At 41.9% G+C, this 23303-nt stretch overlaps 1 protein-coding gene across 3 annotated transcripts in view; it reads left to right on the top strand.

Moving 5' to 3' along the window:
- Window positions 1-23303, top strand: part of LOC118371426 (sodium- and chloride-dependent taurine transporter) — a 41162-nt gene that overhangs the window by 3106 nt on the left and 14753 nt on the right. For 2 of the 3 annotated variants that reach the window (XM_052481915.1, XM_052481916.1), the window contains exons 2-9: window positions 8696-8925; window positions 9165-9299; window positions 12690-12924; window positions 14555-14687; window positions 19279-19413; window positions 20897-21000; window positions 21145-21269; window positions 22958-23070. In XM_052481915.1, coding sequence (XP_052337875.1) covers window positions 8697-8925; window positions 9165-9299; window positions 12690-12924; window positions 14555-14687; window positions 19279-19413; window positions 20897-21000; window positions 21145-21269; window positions 22958-23070 — 1209 coding nt within the window. In that variant the 5' untranslated portion in view covers window position 8696. Of the gene's footprint in view, window positions 1-2569; window positions 3684-8695; window positions 8926-9164; window positions 9300-12689; window positions 12925-14554; window positions 14688-19278; window positions 19414-20896; window positions 21001-21144; window positions 21270-22957; window positions 23071-23303 lie in introns of those variants that run through there. The other variant, XM_052481914.1, reaches the window with a different exon arrangement.

Raw genomic sequence — 23303 nt, 5'->3', positions numbered from 1 at the left:
TATTGTGTGTAGATTGATGAGAAAAAACTATATTTAATACATTTTAAAACAAGGCTAAATGTAAAAAAATGTGGAAAAAGTCAAGGGGTCCGAATACTTTCCGAATGCGCTGTAGCTCTCCCTCCTGATATGTAAAATGGACATTTGTTATTGGATTACCCCTTTAATGTATTCCATTTGCTTAAATACAAATGTTGTGCAAGACAAAACCCCAGTTGTTTCCAATGGGAACCGGAGAGCTGGTTTGGGATGCTTGGCTGTTATTTGATGAATGTTTCTCTTTTCTATAATATCATGCTACACGGTAACATCCTGTCATGTTGATATACAGGGTCCGCCCTCACAGATGAACTTGATTTGAACTTTATCTGCTGAATGTAAAGAGTAAAAAAACAACCTCCCCTTGGACTGTTGTCTCCAGGCAAGCTGCGTCAGTTACATTTGATCTTCTTAGAGCCATCCCAGAATTCGAAGCCAGGACAAGCATTCCAACTCCATAAATCTATTATATTACATAATAACGATTGTGTGCGGTCCACTGTATATCCAAATAAGGGTGGTATGGGGTGGTGTGAGTAGAAATTATAAGTGAGCCTCCGTATTAATTGGTTTGGACAAAGTTTAATACTCCACTCTATTAAGTTATTGAGGAATGGTTTGGCTGTTATAAAACATGCAGACAAGGCTTCTTTTTTTTCAACCATGCCCAGTGCATGAGGGGCGCATGATTTGTCATAAACAGAAGATATACTTTTGACTAAAGGTCTTATCAAATCATTTGATATTTTACAGTCTTTGATTCTGTCTTTAATACTTCAGTCTCAGAAGATAATGTCAACAGTCTAAGAACACAATGCAGTGGAATAAAGTAAAATAAACAAAACTCCTTCATCCTCTAATGATATCAAGAAAAGTTAAGGGTCTGCAGTTTCATATAAAAATGTTGCTTGACTTTACATTGACTGACAATTTAAAGCAACTGTATGAAACAGGAGCTCTGTCACACTCCTACTCCTCTGTTGTCTGCTAATTTGTAACAGAACACAAAGACAAATCTCAAGGAAACTCATTCACAGTATAACTTTGGTTTCTTTAACCTCTCTGGGATATGTGGGACGGTAGCCTCCCACCTCGTCAACAGCCAGTGAAATTGCGGGGCGCCAAATTCAAAACAACAGAAATCCCATAATTAAAATTCCTTAAACATACAAGTATTTTACACCGTTTTAAAGATAAACTTGTTGTAAATCCAGCCACAGTGTCCGATTTCAAAAAGGCTTTACGACGAAAGCACACCAAATGATTATGTTAGGTCAGTACCTAGTCACAGAAAACACAGCCATTTTTCCAGCCAAAGAGAGGAGTCACAAAAAGCAGAAATACAGATAAAATGAATCACTAACCTTTGATGATCTTCATGAGATGACACATAGGACTTCATATTACACCATACATATATGTTTTGTTCGATAAAGTTCATATTTATATCCAAAAATCTCAGTTTACATTGGCGCGTTATGTTCAGTAGTTCCAAAACATCCGGTGAGAGCCACATCAATTTACAGAAATGCTCATAATCAACATTGATAAAAGATGCAATGGTTATGCGTGGAATTTTAGATACACTTCTCCTTAATGCAACCGCTGTGTCAGATTCTTTTTAAACTTTGCGGAAAAACGCACACCATGCAATAATCTGAGTAGAGCGCTCAGACAACAAAACAAGCCATACAGATATCCACCATGTTGTGTAGTCAACAGAAGTCAGAAATAGCATTATAAATATTCACTTACATTTGATGATCTTCATCAGAATGCACTCCCAAGAATCCAAGTTCCACAATAAATGTTTGATTTGTTCAAAAAGTCAATTTATGTCCAAATATCTCCTTTTTGTTAATGCGTTTAGTACACAATACAAACTCACGAGGCGCGGGCAAGTCCAGGCGAAAGTTCAGACGAAAAGTCATATTACAGTTCGTAGAAACATGTCAAACGAAGTATAGAATCAATCTTTAGGATGTTTTTATATCATAAATCTTCAATAATGTTTCAACCGGAGAATTCCTTTGTCTGTAGAAATGTGATGGAACGCAGCTAACTCTCACGTGAGTGCGTGTGATCAGCTCATGGCACTCTGCCAGAGCTCTGCCACACCTGGCTCATTCAGCTCTCATTAGCCCTCACTTCACAGTAGAAGCCTCAAACAACGTTCTAAAGACTGTTGACATCTAGTGGAAGCCTTAGGAAGTGCAATATGACCCCATAGACACTGTATATTCGATAGGCAATGATTTGAAAAACTACAAACCTCAGATCTCCCACTTCCTGGTTGGATTTTTTCTCAGGTTTTTGCCTGCCATATGAGTTCTGTTATACTCACAGACATCATTCAAACATTTTTTAGAAACTTCAGAGTGTTTTCTATCCAAATCTACTAATAATATGCATATATTAGCAACTGGGCCTGAGTAGCAGGCAGTTTATTCTGGGCACTTTATTCATCCAAGCTACTCAATACTGCCCCCCAGTCCTTAAGAAGTTTTTAACATTATGTAACAGAAAGTTTCTTTGCACTATGCAAAACAATGTGAGTTTTTGTATTTTTCCAAAAGTGGCAAGGATATTTGCAGTCTGGAAATATAATCTGAAGTAACTACTTCTGTGTGTATGTGTGTGTGTGTGTGTAAAAGCCTGCCAATAGCCAAGCCCTGTCTTCTGTCAAAAGGATTGCGCAAATCCTGTAGTCAAGTTTAACACTGTTTTTTAATTACCGTGCCAGCTATTGTACACGTGAGATCCTTTATGAGTATATTATGGTGTCAAAACAGAACAGGGAAGAATACAGGAACCATCACCTTATTAGGTGTTGTTATAGAGTGTGCTGTACCTGGTTTACGTTTCAGAGATAACCTGGCACACGTCATGTCAAAATGGAGCAGTAGGCTCCCAAATACACCACAGAGAAACTTCCCTGATTATATCCTGCCCCCGATTTTAAGAAAACTATATTTATATTCACAAACAGTTCCCATAGAGATATTTGAAAGTCTTTGCTGTGATGTGAAATGACACAGTCATAAGCAGTTATAATAGGAAATGTCTCACATTTCCAATGCTATGTGGAAGTGGGACATTAAGACAGTAATACATGAAAACTTAACATGGTCAGCCAAGCCAGTCATCAGTCCCTTCCTTCAGTCCCTGTCCAGCCACCACCCCTTACTCACATAATGTTTTAAGAGGGCTTCTTTCTCCTGCCTGGAAGCTGTCCCATGAGGCTTGATTTCCCCTGCATGCTCATGGCCTACTACTCCGCTCACACCCTCCCTCCCTCTTCCTATCCTGTCATCTGTTTCAGTTACATGAATAAGAGGTGCCTGTGACACATGCAGGGCAAAGCATTCAGCCCCAGTCCCTCACTGTGTGTGTGTGTGTTGTGGGGGGGTGTTGTAAGTGGGAAGTGGAAATTTACAGTCCCGAATCAGTATCTGGAGAGTTGGTCCGCGACTGCGAGGCTGTGCCCAATCTCCACATAGGATTTAATTGTCTTTAGCTGAGGGCGGGACTCGCTGTCAGCTTCACTTCTTGTGAGCAGTGTTGGCATAAAGACATTCAGTACAGAGGAATGGTGACAGCTGAGAGAGAAGCATACTACATATATCCACAGCCATGAAGGAAATGTAAGTCTTTGGAATTACTCAACTGAAATAATAACATAGCCTTATCTGAATCTTTATGTCAAGTGATTATTAAGTTCTGTTTTGGGATGCTTTTTGTTTAATCTGAATGGACAATTTCATGTAAGTACTTAGAAACTCTCGAATTAGCACATTTTAAACGGTTTTATTAATGCTTTGTTTGAGTGTGAAAAGGGGTAGCTCCTTCACAAAGACTAAGGATTGCATTCAGTCCTTTATTTCCATTTGCCTTTTATCTTTTGCAATGCATGTTTGTTACATAATCTTTCTTTATGTTTGATTGAATGCTAACTTGGTGATGTGTCTAATGCGGTGTTTTCAGATAATGACAGTGTGATGTTTTAGAAGGGTTTGAGAATGTCTGGTCAAGGGTGTCTGGGTGGGTCATGTGGCAGATCCCACGGACGGTTTTCCTTAAGTCTGACGGCAGACAGCCTCCCAGCACCCAGCAGGTGAAAGCACATAGAGCAAGAGAGTGATAGAGGGATAGAGAGAGGAAGAAAAATAGAGTGCGTGAGAGCTGATACAGTTATGTAATGAGGTTTGAGAGTGGAAAGCAATTCAAGTTGACTTGTCATGCATAACAGAGACAGAGAGAACCTGGAAAATGACAGCGGAATGAGCAGAGCGATGGAGAGGACCTTAACTGAAGCTTGATTTAGTAATGAGGGGCTGTGTGGTTGTAGCTCAAACAGCCGTTTAAAGGGCAATTTCACATTTTATCAACTTCATATTCAGCACCACCCCAACATCAACTGATGTGGAAATTTTGCGTTTCTATGTTGTCGTAAAAAATATAGAGGAAGATAAGTGTTTCCAGAGACATCATCAGTGTGCATCGTGTGATTTTTTACCAATTATGAGTAGGCATTGCCCACTAATTGTCTACTAATTAGTTGATGATGTCATTGGAAACACTAATCTGCATATCTTTTTTAATAAAAAACATAAAAATGATCCACTTTCACATATGTTGATGTTGGGGTGGTGCTGGATATTATGAATATGAAGTTAAAATGAAATGTCCCTTTTAATCATTTAATGAACTAATAAGTAGTTATTTGAGACTGCATAACAAGTTCACTTTTTTATCAGACTCTGAAAAACAGAAGCACAGAGCGGTCACTGGTCAATGAGTGCAGCTTTGCATTAGATTTTCACAATGTGGTATTTGTCTGTGAGTAGCTACAATGTGTGTGGAGCTGCTTAAAAGCAGCTCTGTTCTATTTCTTAGTCTGCCTGTACAGTGGCTACAGGATGTAACTGTCTGGAGTGCTAGTCACACGAAAAGGTGAATGAAGATACCTTATGTTTTAAAGATCTATGGCTGCCTTTCAACTGAGAGTAGTTTGGATAGATTGTTATGTAAACTGGTAATACATGTATGTATTTGAAAAGCAAAAGCAAAAATTATAACCACAAATGGTACTAAGTGTTAAGTGGCAAGTCCATGCGCTCGTGTAGGTTTGAAAGTTAAAAAGCCTTTAATGTATGGGCTGGTATTATTAAAATACACCAATGTGTATAGGCTTACATTTCATCAGGGTGTCTGACAATAGTATGTATTGTTGAGAGATCCAACTATAAATCAACTTTGAATTATACTGTTACTTTCAGAGGCTTAAAGAGAAATGTTTACTTATTGGAGAAAGATTTGTTCTCTAGCTATTGTTCTGTGAGTCTTTTGGAAACCAAGCACCTAGTCGACTGACTCGTAAGCTTTTGTGAGGCACACAATCTTCAATGACAGATTTCCATTGGAGCCAGCGAGAGTAGAGGGGAAGCCTTTAATGTTCTCCGTTTCTGTGTTTCTGCCAACTGCATTTCAGTCTGAGCCTGCCTCAAAAGGACAGGAAACCTTACTCTGTTACACTCGTATTATCAGACTTACAATTAATTATAGCTGCTTTTTTCATTCTTCCTGTTTTATACGACACCATTCATTGTATTCCTGCAGGAAGCTTAAATCCATTTGTGTCTTACCATGTCCAAGGAATTTCTCCTGCCCTGCCATGCTTTGATTGTTTTACAGCCCTTTGGCACAGGCAGGGAAACGGGATACCTGAGACAGTAATTCCAAATCCTGTCTTTCTTGGAAAGGCTGTTTACAGTATAAACATTCAGTGAACTTAAGCTGTGGGATCTTCCAGAACCCGTCCAAGTTTTCGGAATGGACACGGATACAGAAACGGCCTTCAGAAAGTATTCACACCCCTTGAATTTTCCACATTTTGATGTGTTACAGCCTGAATTTAACTTTACGTCCGTCCCCGCGCGAACCAGGGACCCTCTGCACACGTCGACAACAGTCACCCTCGAAGCATCGTTACCCATCGCTCCACAAAAGCCGCGAACTACTACTTCAAGGTCTCAGAGCAAGTGACGTAACCGATTGAAACGCCATTTAGCGCACACCGCTAACTAAGCTAGCCGTTTCACATCCGTTACACTCAATACCCCACAATTTCAAAGTAGAATTATGTTATTATAAATGTTTACAAATGACAAAAAAATGAAAAGCTGAAATGTCCTGAGCCAATAAGTATTTAACCCCTTTCATATGGCAAGGCTTAATACGTTTGGGGCGGCAGGTAGCCTAGTGATTAGAGCATTGGATCAGTAACCGAAAGGATGCTGATTCAAATCCCCAAGCTGACAAGGTAAAAATCTGCCCCTGAACAAGGCAGTTAACCCATTGTTCCCCAAGTGGCTGTCATTGTAAATAATAATTTGTTAATTTTGTAAAAATGTACTTAACAAGTCTCATAATAAGTTGCATTAACGGTGTTTAATATGATTTTTTGTAATGACTACTTAATCTCTGTACCCTACACATACAATTATCTGTAAGGTCCCTCAGTCGAGCACTGAATTTCAAACACAGATTCAACCACAAAGACCAGGGAGGTTTTCCAATGCCTCGCAAAGAAGGGCACCTATTGGTAGATGGGTAAAAAAAAAGCAGACATTGAATATCCCTTGGTGCATGGTGCGGTTATTAATTACACTCTGTACGGTGTATCAATACACCCAGTCACTACAAAGATACAGTCCTTGGCTTGGCTTCTTAAATCAGTTGCTGGAAAGGAAGGAAACTACTCAGGGATTTCACCTTGAGGTAAATTGTGACTTTTAAACAGTTACAGAGTTTAATGGCTGTGATAGGAGAACAGTGAGGATGGATTGTGGTTACTCCAATTGACCGAGTGAAAATAAGGAAGTCTGTACAGAATATTCCAAAGCATGTATCCTGTTTGCAACAAGGCACTGAGGTAATACTGTAAAGAATGTGGCAAAGCAATTCACTTTTTGCCCTGAATACAAAATGTTAAGTTTGTGGCAAGTACAATACAACACATTACTGAGTACCACTCTCCATATTTGCAAGCATAGTGGTGGCTGCATCATATAATGCGTATGCTTGTAATTGTAATAAAGGACTGGGTAGTTTTTCTGGATAAAAATGGAGCACAGGCAAAATTCTTCTTCAGTCTGCTTTCCACCAGATACTGGGAGATGAATTCGAATTTCAGCAGGACAACAACCTAAAAGAAAAGGCCAAATCTATACTGGAGTTTCTTACCAAGAAGACAGTGAATGTTCCTGAGTGTCCGAGTTACAGTTTTGAATGAAGTCTACTTGAAAATCTATGTCAAGACCTGAAAATGGGCAAATAATGGGCAAATGTTTCGCAATCCTGGTGTCGAAAGTTCTTGGAGACTTACCCAGAAAGACTCACAGCAGTAATCATTGCCAAAGTATTGCCTTAGGGGTGTGAATACTTATGTAAATTCATATTTATGTATTTCATTTTTAAAAATGTACAACAATTTCTTAAACATGTTTTCACTTTGTCATTATGGGGTATTGTGTAGATGGGTGAGAGAAAAAAATGTAATCCATTTTGAATTCAGGCTGTAACGCAACAAAATATGGAATAAGTCTTGGAGTATGAATACTTTCTGAAGGCACTGTATCTTCTCTAAATTTGCTTCTAGCATTAGGAAAATTATTTGGCAGTGATTCTGGTTACATTTTATGGTGGATATCATGAGTTTGTCAGTGTTGTAGTTATTTAATAAATTATTTTTAGTCTATACGTGGTCTGAAAGGCATACAGTATATCCTGTTCAAAATATGTATTTTCCTTAGATGACAATGTACCCCCACCTTGAAGGGAAGGGTAGGCTGTTGCTTCTCCTTGTATTTGTGTTCTTCATGTATTATTCGAGCTGCAGTACCAGCAGACCTGTGTGTTTGAGTGGTACTTAAAATACTATTTCTGTGTATTTGAGTATTTTCAAATACACAACCAAAAATAAGTACTTTTATTTGAGTATTTGAATGGTTATTTGTAAAATAGTGTGCCAAATGTTATTTGGCAGTATGTTCAATGCTTATTTCAAATACCGTTTTCAAATACCTGGGTTAAATGCATGGTAGTGTATTTGAGTCAGTGTAAATTCGTTTTTCATATACTTTCCAAGTGTATTTCCAAATACATTAAAATATTAAACTACTTTTCAAAGAAAATATATCTGAATTGAGCTATTTGACATATTATTTGAACCCAGGTCTGATTACCAGGACATATGATGTCCCTGGTTAATTAATGGATACAAAATTATACATAATCAATATTTCTTATATTATGCACATAGAAATTATATTTGTACAGTGCAAGTGAAGAGATTATTCAACCAAGAGAGATTTGCAATGCAAGATGGAATGTATGTATAACTAATGGGGAGTAAATAAAAGAGAACTGTGGCGAGGAGGAAGAGATATAGTAACTCCTGTAGCAGTTTCCATTGCAGGCTCTATACTGACACATAGCTGTATCACGCCATGGCTGACGATACAGCACGTGAGAGACCCTCATCTTGCTAATGCGACGTCCTATCTCTGCCTTATCCGGCTCACGTCTCTCTCTCTTCCTGTTCATCTCTCTCTCTCTCTCTCTCTCTCTCTCTCTCTCTCTCTCTCTTCTCTAGCATGGCACAGAAAGAGAAACTCCAATGTCTGAAGGATTTCCACAAGGACACGCTGAAGCCTTCGCCAGGGAAGAGCCCGGGCACGCGGCCGGAGGACGAGGCAGAGGGCAAGCCCATCCAGAGGGAGAAGTGGGCCAGCAAGCTAGACTTTATCTTGTCCGTGGCCGGAGGCTTTGTTGGTTTAGGGAACGTGTGGCGCTTCCCGTACCTCTGCTATAAGAATGGTGGAGGTAGGCATTCAAATGAACACGGGCCCTTTCTCCATACAGACAGGTATTAAAGTTGGGGGTCACTCAAGTTTGATAATAGTTTTCAGGGCCTTCAAAAAAACTCAAGTCGGAGACTGCAATTACAGGATTTTGATTTGTTTGTGAAATGGCTGTGGGTGAGCACATACTGTAGACCCTGACATTTGTAGGCTAACTGTCTGTTCCCTTTCCCTCTCTCTCTCTTCCTCTCCTCCACCCAGGTGCGTTTCTCATCCCCTACACCATCTTCCTGTTTGGTGGAGGCCTGCCGGTGTTCTTTCTGGAGGTGGCTCTGGGCCAGTATACCTCTGAGGGAGGCATCACCTGCTGGGAAAAACTCTGCCCCATCTTCACTGGTGAGTCACTACACTGCTTCCCATTATCCTAATACCATTCTCCCCTATTGCCATTAAGGCCGGTCGTCATCCGGGAAAGTAGGCAGGGAAAGGAGGTTGTGTAAGCCTTCTTGGACATGTACTGTAGGTGATAACGTCAGCGACTGACAGAGGGATTAGCGAAGAGCCTAAACACAGTTTCCATTAGCGTTGCTCAGGCGGGGCGCCAAACCTGCTTTGTGCCTGCTTAGTGCCTTGTCCCATTGCAGAAAAAAATCCCTACTGAAAATAATGATGTTACCAGACCTTGATCTAGCCTCGATGTTATTCACGTCCTGCTTTAAAAATGAAAAATAAATGTATTCCAGTGACAACTACTGCAGTAGTTCTGTTTTTCTGACTGCTCTTGCGAAACTCCCTAGCAGCGTCCAACAACACTGATTGTGCTGTTGGTCTGTGGGTTGCTAGACTCAGTACACAGACATTGAGTTCTGCTGAGGTCTCCCTCCCTGTGTTCTGATGGGTAATTGGACCATAGTTACTTCACATATGGATGTGCTTCAGCCAACTTTCTCTTACTGTGTTTTTGACATGCATAAGGATTTAGCTAAAGCACACAGTGCTGCTGATCGACGAACAGGTTAGTTGAGGATGGCCTCATTTGCATTGGAGCCTAGAGTGGACATAATCAAACACCAAACATTGAACACTCTAAAAGGCGCTGCATGGTCAATCCGATGTCTTCATTGGCCGTGCAGCATTTACTGTGATACTGCCTCTGCAGAAGTCAGGGCATTCATACTTCTTGCGCTTTGCGGAGCCACCGCAGAGCTGTTGAGCAGAGCTGTTGTGAAGGAAGTAGTCAAGGAAGTGAGTTTGTGTTTATACAGGACCTCCCGCCCCCACCTACCGTCAACCAATCATGTCAATGAGGAGGTATACAGAGTTATACGGAGCCCTCAGTATTGTTACAACATTTGGGAGGCACACGGCGATGCAGTACGGAGCTCAATTTGGCCTCTGCTTGCCTCTGGAGGCTCCACAATTGCCACGACCATATCGGATCAAGCATAAATTGGCTTTTAGACTGGCCTTTTTTTGTAATGGTGGCAGCTATGTACATACATGCACACGCACATGTATTTTCAGCCTTGGTTGTGTAAAGTAGTGCTGAGTTCTGTGTTACCATGGCAACAGAGAAGGTTAGAGCGAGTTGCCTAGCAATGGGATCTGCCCCAAAATGATAAATATCTCATGCAGTGGATCAGCAAAGAAACACATTTTTTTTCATGAAATGATGGACGGTGTAGATCTTGGCAGCAGGAGACCACCTGTTTTGTTTCTCAGCACCACGGATACGTTATCGGATATTACTGTGGCATGATGACGTTATTACAGTCCTGGCGTCACGGTTTGGCACTGTAACGTATCTCCTTATCAGTCAGGGTCCTGCCATAGGTTTACACTGTGATATGCTACTGGCAGACCAGTTCTAACATGTAGACCAGTAGGTAGAGAAACAGTTCCCAGCCATAAACTGCTATTCCATGAAGCCAGGAGCGGCAGGTAGAAACAGACAGCTGAAGACTGGGCGTTCAGCCAATCGTCAGCATCTGTTGATGAGCTTGACTAATCAAGAAGTGCTGAGGCAGCTGCCTAATTGACTGGCGGGTTGTGTGAACTGGCACACACATGCACGTGTGCATGCACGCAAACACACATTCAATGGCGCACACACACATACACTCACACGTGCGCACACACACGCACATGCACACGTTTGCTTACCCACATATAGACTAGAGAGAGACAGATGCCCACAGGTGGCCTATAAGCCGGCTGCCATTGTCCCTCTTAGTGTTTTATCACACCGTCAGAAGGCCTGCCCTGCCTCACCCACCACACACACAACCCTGACTGGCGGAGGTAACGCCACTTTACAAATAGATCAAAGGAGTGGAAGTCTACAGGGGATTTCTGCGACTAAAGTCATTATTACCAGAGTTATAACACTCAAGCCAGGGAAACATCCTCTCTTTGAAATAGGAGTGTTGAGTTGTGAACATCTGAGTCGGTGGATTGGTTTCTAATGATTTTATAGACATAAATGCAGTCAAATGGCACTAGGTCAGTGCTGTTCACTGAAGTGCTTCAGCTCTAATGTTGGCTTTACTTAGTTTAGTGTGCAAGAGGATTCAGTGACACATATTGAAGCCCCTATGGCACTGTTCTGCTACAGTAAATGCATTGAAGGGTTTGATTCCAATATACGATAAACGGCAATTGAAATGAATGGTCCTTTATCTGTGTATCAATTATGGCTGTTTTCATACTTTCAAAACATTTGCTTTAGAATATATATTTTTTTGCATTACACAATATCCGACACTCTTGTTTCATACGAAAACGTGTGATATCCAGAGCCGTGTTTAGAGAGCAGGGACATTGGTGTTTCTGCATTATGATGTATTTACATGACACTACATTTTATGGCAGCCATGTTAGCACGCCATTAACATTACGCAAGGAATTTTGAAGAAAAAAATGCTATGTAGACTAACTGAATGTCTAGAATTATTTTTAAAAATGCTAAAAGTTAGCCCAACTCTCTAAATATATGGCTCTGGCTAAATCCACTGTCCAGATGTGCTGAACCTTCCAAACTGTTTTTACTGCTGAGCAATTTAGCAAATCATTGTCATTATATCTGTCTGTTCAGTCGTAAGTTATTATATGATACTATTATATGTACATTATTATGAAGTATATAATCAAACTCAAAATCTTCCCTTGATTTATCCTTACGAAACAAACCTGTAAAAACCCTATAAAATTGTTCCAAAAGTTGCTTAAATGTCCAAAAAGAAAACATACTTTCCATACACTGTTCACTCTCTGGATACAATACATTGGATATGAGATAGGGTATTTGCGTAATATAGTTTAAACAAATTAATTATTTTAATATGTGTTTATTTATGTATCGATACTTTATTACATGTGGAGGGCGGCAGGTAGCCTGCCGGTTTAGAGCTTTGGGCCAGTAACCAAATGGTTGCTGGATCAAATCCCTGAGCTGACAAGGTAAAAATCTGTCATTCTTCCCCTGAGCAAGGTAGTTAACACACTGTTCCGCTGATGATGTGGATGTTGATTAAGGCAGCCACCTGCAACTCTCTGATTCAGAGAGGTTGGGTTAAATGCAGAAGATGCATTCAGTTGTACAACTGACTAGGTATCCTCTTTTCCCTAATTGTTTAAACCCCAATTTTCATGGTGATTTCATCATGGCTGTGACCTATTCCAAGAACACTAGTTCTCTGTTTACTCCCAAGCTTCTGCATTGGTTTACTGATATAACAAACAATCAATCCAGTATTGGTTTTAATGAATCATTTCTCTTCTCTGTAGGTATTGGCTATGCCTCTATCGTGATCGTCTCTCTCCTGAACATCTACTACATAGTGATTCTAGCCTGGGGACTCTACTACCTATTCCAGTGCTTTCAACCGGAGCTGCCCTGGGCCAAATGCAATCAGCCGTGGAACACAGACCGGTGTGTGGAGGACACAGTCCGCAAGAACAAGACCTTGATGCTGGCTGCCAATATCACCAACTTCACCTCCCCCGTCACTGAGTTCTGGGAGTGAGTACTCACTGTCTGACAGCTGGGTTGACTCTGTACTGACAGACAAACACAAACACATGCACACACACGCACACACGCGCGCACGCGCACGCACACGCACACGCACACACACACACACACACACACACACACACACACACACACACACACACACACACACACACACACACACACACACACACACACACACACACACACACACACACACACACACACACACACACACACACACACCTTTCATGCATACACACGCACATGAACGCAGACAGGTTTACAATGCCAAAAACAAACTCAAATATAAGCAGGGCAGATACTGTGCCTCTTCCTTGTTTGCTGTAAACTTATGTTTGAATGGGCAACATTTCCAAGAACCCCCCCCCCCCTCTATCATGAGGTTCATTGTATCTTTAAATTGGATCATTTCACTGTACTATATGTGGATCAAGGGGTATTATCCTTTTCCTTTCCTCTTAAAAGTCCTGCCAAAATGGTATCCTCTTGGGAAGCCACAACCACTTAACTTCAAATCACAATTTAGGTTAAGATGATGCTTATTAACATTTGGCCAACACAAAATCCAGCATAGATTATATCTACTTTCTACCAGTCGTATATGGGGAAGCAGGTAGCCTAGTGGTTAGAGTGTTGGACTTGTAACCGGAAGGTTGCCAGATCAAATCCCTGAGCTGACAAGGTAAAAATCTGTCATTCTTCTCCTGAACAAGGCAGTTATAACCCACTGTTCTAGGCTGTCATTGAATATAAGAATTTCTTATTCACTGACTTGCCTAGTTAAATTTAAAAAATATTTACTGAGTGTACAAAACATTAAGAACACATGCTCATTCCATGAAATAGACTGACCAGGTGAATGCCATGATCCCTTATTGACTTCATTTTTAAAATCCTCTTCAATCAGTGTAGATGAAGGGGAGGAAACAGGTTAAGCATTGAGACTATTGAGACATGGATTGTGTATATGTGCCATTCAGAGGGTGAATGGGCAAGACAAAATATTTAAGTGTCTTTGAACGGAGTATGATAGTCTCACCGGTTTGTGTCAAGAACTGCAACGTGGCTGTGTTTTAATTCTCAACAGTTTCGCGTGTGTCAATAATAGTCCACCACCCAAAGGACATCCAGCCAAGTTGACACAACTATGGGAAGCATTGGCGTCAACATGGGCCAGCATCCTTGTGGAACACTTTTCGTCACCCTGTACACTCCATGCCCCGACGAATTGAGGCTGTTCCACAGAAATCGAACACAGAATGAAAATAACATTCTGTCATATTCTTTTAAAATTGTCTCACGGCACAGTTCATTCAGGTCCAGGGTGAGCTAGAGCAGAGGAGGGCTGGTGAAAACTAGACCTCACAGACACACTATTACCGTCACATCATGTGGATGTTTGCTTTTCACTGCTGTGATGTAACCTCTGTTGGCATAAAACCTTGGAAAGGACCCACATGAATTATGACATGTCACACTTGCCCTACTTTTTAAAATGTTTTTATAGAGTGGAAAATGTACTGTACTGTATCGGTCAGGGGTCTACATAAGCCTACAGTTCTGTCCCATCAGAACAGTCAATAACCTGGATGCTGTCTGCCCCCTCTCTGCTAAGACGCAATGTGCTGAGCATCTCCTCTGGAATTGATGACATCGGGCCACTGAAGTGGGACCTAGCCCTGTGTCTCCTGGCAGTGTGGATTGTCTGCTTCTTCTGCATTTGGAAGGGAGTCAAGTCCACTGGGAAGGTGAGTAGTAGCACAATGTGTTTGTTATCAGGCTTGTTTGTAGTCTCTTAAAAAGTGTGTTTACAGATGTCGGATCTTAATTTGATCACCCTGTTGCAGGACAACTTTACTACGAAAAATGTATCAACCCCTACAAAAATGTCCATTAATTATAATCCACATAATATTTCACATTTCCTGTTGCTGCAGAATTATTTTCCTGCTGGTGCAAACTGACTCAAGTTAGTATCCTACATGTGTATGTATACACCCAAAAAAGGGAATTACTCAATATGTATTGTCTGCTCCCTAAGGGCATTAACCTGGGTGCTAGGTGTTTTCTGTTGTAGCCAACTTGTCTCTGTCACTGACAAAGCAGTAACGGTCTGTTGATGATTGCAGAAACAGGCAGGTTAGTCTGTTTGATTAAGGACCGTGAGTTACTGTACTATACATTAGGTTTTGGCCAGACTCAATGCTGACAGTGTGTTAGTGTGCAGTACAGTACAGCAGATCCCCTCAGAGCTCTGTTTGCCTGTCAATGGAGCGGGACAGTCACTGGGCTGTGTCCAACACTGATTACTGAACCACTTAAAGGACCACTGTGGCTTGTTGGGATACCGATCAACTGTCTATTTGGCTAAATATTACGAAAATACCTAATTTGTGGTTTCATCTCTGTACAGAACACAGAATTAGCCACTTCCATTATGGTAAACAGTTGCATATCCAGCATTAAATCAAATCAAATTGTATTGGTCACATACACATGGTTAGCAGATGTTAATGCGAGTGTAGCGAAATGCTTGTGCCTCTAGTTCCAACAGTGCAGTAATATCTAACAAGTAATATCTAACAATTCCCAACAACTACCTACTACACACAAATCTAACAAGTAATCTAACAATTCACCACCAACTACCTAATACACACAAATCTAAAGTGAATGAGAATCTGACCATATAAATATATGGATGAGTGATGGCCAAGCGGCATAGGCAAGGTGCAAAATGGTATAAAATACAGTCTTGCCTATGCCGTTCGGCCATCGCTCATCCATATATTTATATGTACATATTTTCATTCACCCCTTTAGATTTGTGTGTATTAGGTAGTTGGTGGTGAATTGTTAGATTACTTGTTAGATTTGTTTGTAGTAGGTAGTTGTTGGGAATTGTTAGATATTACTTGTTATATATTACTGCCCTGTTGGAACTAAAGGCACAAGCATTTCGCTACACTCGCATTAACATCTGCTAACCATGTGTATGTGACCAATACAATTTGATTTGATTTAATGCTGGATATGCAATTGTAAACCTTATTAAAGTGGAATTGTTTAAAGTGGAATTGTTTAAAGTGACTAGTGATCCATTTATTAAAGTGTCCAGTGATTGGGTCTGAATGTAGGCAGCAGCCTCTCTGAGTTAGTGATGGCTGTTTAGCACTCTGATGGCCTTGAGATAGAAGCTGTTTTCAGTCCCAGCTTTGATGCACCTGTACTGACCTCGCCTTCTGGATGGTAGCGGTGTAAACAGGCAGTGGCTCAGGTGGTTGCTGTCCTTGATGATCTTTTTGGCCTTCCTGTGACATCGGGTGCTGTAGGTGTCATGGATGCGTTGAGCAGTCCGCACCCCCCTCTGGAGAGCCATGCGGTTGAGGGCGGTGCAGTTGCCGTACCAGGCTGTGATATAGCCCAACAGGATAATCTCGATTGTGCATCTGTAAAAGTTTATCAGGTTTTTGGGTGAAGAGCCAAATTTCTTCAGCCTCCTGAGGTTGAGAAGGCGCTGTTGTGCCTTCTTCACCTCACTGTCTGTGTGGGTGGACCATTTCAGTTTGTCTGTGATGTGTACTCAGAGGAACTTAAAACTTTCCACCTTCTCCACTGCTGTCCCTTCGATGTGCATAGGAGGGTGCTCCCTCTGCTGTTTCCTGAAGTCCACGATATCCTTTGTTTTGTTGACGTTGAGTTAGAGGTTGTTTTCCTGACACCACACTCCGAGTGCCCTCACCTCCTCTGTGTAGGCTGTCTTGTTGTTGTTCGTAATCAAGCCCACTACTGTTGTGTTGTCTGCAAACTTGATGATTGAGTTGGAGGTGTGCATGGCCACGTAGTTATGGGTGAACAGGGAGTACAGGAGGGGCCTGAGCAAGCACCCTTGTGGGGTCCCAGTGTTGATGGTCAGCGAAGTGGAGATGTTGTTTCCTACCTTCACCACCTGGGGGCGGCCCATTAGAAAGTCCAGGACCCAATTGCACAGGGCGGTGTTGAGACCCAGGGCCTCCAGCTTGATGAGCTTGGAGGGTAGTATGGTGTTGAACGCTGAGCTGTAGTCAATGATTAGCATTCTTACATAGGTATTCCTCTTGTCCAGATGGGATGGGGAACTTTGCAGTGTGATGGAGATTGTATCGTCTGTGGACCTGTTGGGGCGGCAGCGTAGCCTAGTGGTTAGAGCGGTGGCCTGCCGTGGACTAGTAACCGGAAGGTTGCGAGTTCAAACCCCCGAGCTGACAAGGTACAAATCTGTCGTTCTGCCCCTGAACAGGCAGTTAACCCACTGTTCCCAGGCTGTCATTGAAAATAAGAATGTGTTAACTGACTTGCCTGGTTAAATAAAGGTTACATTTTTTTTTTTTTTAAGTGGGTCTAGGGTGACCATTAAGGTGGAGGTGATATGATTCTTGATTAGTCTCTCAAAGCACTTCATGATGACAGAAGTGAGTGCTACAGGACGGTAGTAATTTGGTTCAGTTATCTTTGCCTTCTTGGGTACAGGAACAATGGTGGACATCTTGAAGCATGTGGGGACAGCAGACTGGGATAGGGAGCAATTGAATATGTCCATAAACACACCAGCCAGCTGGTCTGCACATGCTCTGAGGACGCAGCTAGCGATGCCGTCTGGGCCAGCAGCCTTGCAAGGGTTAATACGTTTAAAGACCGATGTTGTTTTCTGAGGCTGACCGGAGCGTGGATTCCGATTGGTCAGACCAGCGTTTAATGGTTCTCGTCACTGGTACATCTTGATTGATTTGCCGAAGGGAGGGCGGGGGAGGGCTTTGTATGCATCGCGGCAGTTAGAGTAGCAGTGGTCGAGTGTATTACCCCCACGTGTAGTGCAATCAATATGCTGATAGAATTTAGGCAGCCTTGTTCTGTTAAAATCCCCAGCTACAATAAATGCAGTCTCAGGATATATGGTTTCCAGTTTACATAGAGTCCAGTGAAGTTCCTTGAGGGCCGTCTTGGTGTCTGCTTGAGGGGGAATGTACACAGCTGTGACGATAACTGATGACAATTCTCTTGGGAGATAATATGGCCGGCATTTGATTGTAAGGAATTCTAGGTTGGGTGAGCAAAAGGACTTGAGTTCCTGTATGCCTTTATGATTACACCATGAGTTGTTAGTCATGAAGCATACACCCCCGCCCTTCCTCTTCCCAGAGAGGTGTTTATCTCTGTCGGCGGGATGCATGGAGAGGCACGGTGGCTGAACCGATTCCGACAACATATCCTGAGTGAGCCATGTTTCCGTGAAACAGAGAATGTTACAATCTTTGATGTCTTTCTGGAAGGCAACACTTGCTTGAATTTCATCTACCTTGTTGTCAAGAGACTGGACATTGGCGAATAGTATACTTGGGAGTGGTGGGCGATGTGCACGTCTACGGAGCCTGACCAGGAGGTCGCTCCGTCTGCCCCTTCTGTGGCGCTGTTGTTTTGGGTCGGCTTCTGGGGTTAGACCCATTGTCCTGAGTGGTGGTCCAAATAGAGGATCCTCTTCGGGAAAGTCGTATTCCTGGTCGTAATGTTGGTAAGTTGATGTCGCTCTTACATTCAATAGTTCTTCCCGGCTATATGTAATAAGACTTAAGATTTCCTGGGGTAACAATGTAAGAAATAATACATTAAAAAACGAAATACTGGGTAGTTTCCTAAGGACTCGAAGCGAGGCAACCATCTCTGTCGGCACCATCTTGAATTGTTCATTACCATATCTTAACAAGGGAGTGGCTTAAATCTACACTGTAAAAGGCTGTCATTATTACCATGTAATACATATTCTTATCCCCACGCACCTAGAGCAAACACAGAGCTCTACAGGTCACCAGGTTATGTTATGGAGGCCACTACTTATATGACGGCAGCTGTTACTTCAGTTAAAAGGCTATTGTAAAGTATATATCCATGCACTCACTCCAGCTTCCCACCCCAACTGAAAACACCTCACACAATGCCATCCACAACAGTCAACTATCTTTGTGCAGTTGTGTCCTTCTGTATATTCCATGCTCCCTTTCCTATTTGTTTAAACCAATTTATTTCCTAGCAAAAAACATTCCATTTTGTAAAATGGCCAACTGCGCCACCTTTTATATTTTGAAACCTTGGCCTCAGTTGATGGGCTATCTCTGAAGCCCTAAGGAATTAACCATTGACACAGGATCAGATATTTCTTTATCCCTTTAAGAATTGGGGATATGGTAATCAAATCCTAGATCTGTAGTTGATCTGTACCTCAAGCATCCTCTCCAAGTTCCATTAAGTTATGAAACCTTAAATCAGCTAATAAATCTATAATTGCCTCTTATCTGTTTTCTCTAGGTGGTGTATATCACAGCAACTTTCCCTTTCGTCATGCTTATTGTGCTGCTGGTGCGTGGAGTGACTCTGCCAGGGGCGTCTGAAGGGATCAAATTCTATCTCTACCCCAACCTGACCCGCCTACAGGACCCAGAGGTAGGAGCCATAACTCTTACCCAAACCCTCACCCCAACCCCTCTACCCATCTTCCCTGTCTCTGTGCAATCCCCTCCACCTGCCCCCAATGACATGACTGCACATATCCCCTTTCAGCATCAATGCATATCTGTTTACCTACACGTCTATCAGGGCCTCTCACTGACATCTCTACATCATAAAGTAATCTGGACTGCGGAAAATGAACCGGTACACAGCCTTGGTTAGGGCTGGTTGAATTATTAGTGACACTATAATCAATGAGAGAACATGTGCTCGCTCACAATGCAAGACTCGCTAGAACTCTCCAACCATCCAGGTTTATGACATACACCACCTGACTCGTAAACATCTCATTCAAAAAACATGGGCATTAATGTGGAGTTGGTCCCCCCTTTGCTGCTCTAACAACCTCCTCTCCTTTGGGAAGGCTTTCCACTAGATGTTGGAACATTGCTGTGGGGACTTGCTTCCATTCAGCCACAAGAGCATTCGTGAGGTCAGGCACTGATGTTGGGTGATTAGGCCTGGCTCGCAGTTGGTGTTCCAATTCATCCCAGTCAAGTTCTTCCACACCGATCTTGACAAACCATTTCTGTGTGGACCTCGCTTTTGTGCATGGGGGAATTGTCATGCTGAAACAGGAAAGGGCCTTCCCAAAACTGTTGCCATAAAGTTGGAAGCACAGAATCATCTAGAATTCCATTGTATGCCGTGGTGTTAAGATTTCTCTTCACTGGAACTAAGGGGCCTAGCCCGATCCTTGAAATCAGCCCCAGACCATTATTCCTCCTCCACCAAACTTTACAGTAGGAATTATGCATTCAGGCAGGCGTTCTCCTGTCATCCTCCAAACCCAGATTCGTCCATCGAACTGCCGGATGGTGAAGCGTGATTCATCAGTCCAGTCCAATGGCGGCGAGCTTTACACCACTCTAGCCGACGCTTGGCATTGCGCATGGTGATCTTAGACTTGTGTGCAGCTGCTCGGCCATGAAAAAACATTTCATGAAGCTCCTGGAGAAGAGTTGTGCTGACCTTGATTCCAGAGGCAGTTTGGAATTCGGTAGTGAGTGTTGCATCGAGGACCACATACTGTCCACATACTTTTGTGTATTTAATTAAATTAGCTCACTCCTGGAGTTAAGATGTTCAGTTTTAATGGAAATATTCCTTTTTATCCCCCAATTTTGAGAGTGCACTGAAGAGCAATTCAGTGCCCTCAATTTGATTTGAGCTCGCTACATGTTTAATCAAGTAGTTATGTGTCTTAGCCTCAGTAGCTTAGTTACTTGTACGTTTGATCAGACGCAGAAGGAAAAGGTCATAGTTAAATGCCTTAATTGCCAAATCTCATTGCTTATTAGGTTATTCTAACCCAATTATGTCCCAACAAAGATGAAAAGGGTTGCTGGCCATGTGAACAGAAGTGTATGATGAATGGCGAACTGAGCCGCCTGGTATCATGTTGTTGTTGTCTCAGGTGTGGATCGACGCAGGAACCCAGATATTCTTCTCCTACGCCATCTGTCTGGGGGCTATGACGTCACTAGGGAGCTACAACAAGTACAAATACAACTGCTACAGGTGAGCTTCATTGTCATGGTGACGGGGGACTGCTGTAGTAGTAGAGAGAGCAACTCATGTCAAAGGCGGTTGCGTAAGAAAAAAATGGGAACTTCGGTTCCGTCTGTGTAAATTAACATCCTCCATGACATATGTGTGACATAGGGACTGTTTGCTGCTGGGAGGCCTGAACAGCGGTACCAGTTTTGTGTCTGGCTTCGCAATATTTTCCGTCCTGGGCTTCATGGCACAAGAGCAAGGGGTGGACATTGCCGATGTGGCAGAGTCAGGTATGAGGGTCAAAGGTCAACGGTGAACGTAGTAGTGATGGTGGGCACTGCTAACGAACAAAACAGATGATTGGAAAGGTTTTTTTTAAACGATTTAGCCAAAAAGACACCCAGATTTGAAAGAGGGAAAAAACTCAAATGCGCCATTTGAAAAGATAAGTTTTGGAAACGACAATGCTGAAATGTAGAGGTATCGGCAATTGGACACTCCTTGAATAAAGGCCTGAAAGAAACAGAATTGTTGCTTTTTCTATGCTGTGTTTTCCACAGCGAATTTGGCTCTGGTTGAGCACTGTGCCGTGTGTCTGAGCTACCATGTAAAGCTGGGTTAAATAAAGAGCCACTCTATAAAACCACACTCATAATCACAGCTATACTCTACCATTCACAGTCACCTGGGCTCAAAGGCACCAGGTGCATCAATGTTCCACTCTAGGGTTTATAATCTATTTACAATATTTATGTTTATTTAAAAAATCATTACATCTTATGGTGAGGGATCATCCATAAGTTTGGAAAGTGTGGATTGAATTGATTTAATTAAGAAATTGTTTACAGTCACTATAATGTGCAATAAGCCAAAATAAAATAAGACAATTCTGTTCCAATTAAATTGTTATCATTTATGTTGGGTAATACAGTAGACTGCTCACAACCAGTGAAATAGTTGTGGAAAATGACAGTGCCAAGTATTGTTATGTAACTGTAATGTTAAGTACTGTACTGCAGTGAGCTGTGGATCCCTGAGGTGGCTTTAACTAAGCGGTTCTGTTTCTGCCCACCTTGATATTGTATTTTATGTGGATTCCGAAGGAGATGCATCTTCTTTCAGCATGCTCGCTCTGTCCAGTTCAGTGTTGCTATTGTTCCTTCCTTGACAACAACCTGGGTCAGAGAGAAACTGTTTCCATGTACTTTAACTTGAATTAGTAAGAGGAGATCATTATATTGTACTGTGACTGTTATAGCTGTGTCTGCTGTGTTTGTCAATTGGAATGATTGAAAATCCATGTCTGATTGTTTTTTTATTGTTGCTATAATTCATGCATATTTATTGGAAAAGAATTAACTTGAAAAATAGGTCTTATTTTCTTAAGGTTACGGTAAATGTAAATTATTGATAACAGTAAATAATGACAAATTTGAGGTCTAATTAAAGCTGTGCAATACTTTATTGTGTTGGATGGACTTGCAAGAGTTAATGATATATAGTTGGTTGAGTTCAGTTTCCTGTCTGTTTGTATATGTTCAAATGCCTTTCAGAATCCTGTTGAATTAGCTTATGCTTTTGAGCAAATCGCTATCTGCTTTGTCAGTATTTGTTTAGCAAGTAAACTATTGCAGGATGCTAGAGTCACACAGCATATGAACGGTAGCAGATACTTAGTGGATAGTTCCTCAATCTATCCAGTCCTTACAGAACAGAAACACATAGCATATACCAAAGGTTTATCACTTAGTCTCTTCCAGTACTGTAACATTAGCATTCCAGATACTTTGAATGTCTTTAGTTTAATGTTTTTATCCCCCCTCATACCGTCCAAGCTCAAATTAGATGGGTTGGTTAATTCTCTTCCCTCTCTTTCTCCCCTTCACCCCCTTCCCCTCCCCTCTCCTCTTCCCCTCCTCCCCCCTTCCCCTCTTGTTCCCCCTTTTTCCCCCGTTCCCCTCTCTTCTCCTCCTTCTAGGTCCTGGCCTGGCCTTCATTGCCTACCCGAAGGCTGTGTCCATGATGCCCTATCCCACGTTCTGGGCCATCCTATTCTTCATCATGCTTCTGCTACTGGGCCTCGACAGTCAGGTCAGTACTAAACCAATAGCTAGCATACATTACTATTGCTAGTGGTACGTACCACAGTACGTGACAGTACATGTCCCTAGATATAAGGACCTTGTAACAATGTATATCTACACTGTAATTACAATACGTTGTTAGTGTATCTGCACTGTAATTACAATACATTAGTATATCTACACTGTAATTACAATACATTAGTATATCTACACTGTAATTACAATATGTTAGTATATCTA

Source organism: Oncorhynchus keta, chromosome 27 (assembly GCF_023373465.1).
Source record: "Oncorhynchus keta strain PuntledgeMale-10-30-2019 chromosome 27, Oket_V2, whole genome shotgun sequence".
Lineage (NCBI taxonomy): Eukaryota > Metazoa > Chordata > Actinopteri > Salmoniformes > Salmonidae > Oncorhynchus > Oncorhynchus keta.
The sequence above is the reverse complement of the archived record's forward strand: the minus strand, read 5'-3'. Positions and strand labels throughout refer to the sequence as shown.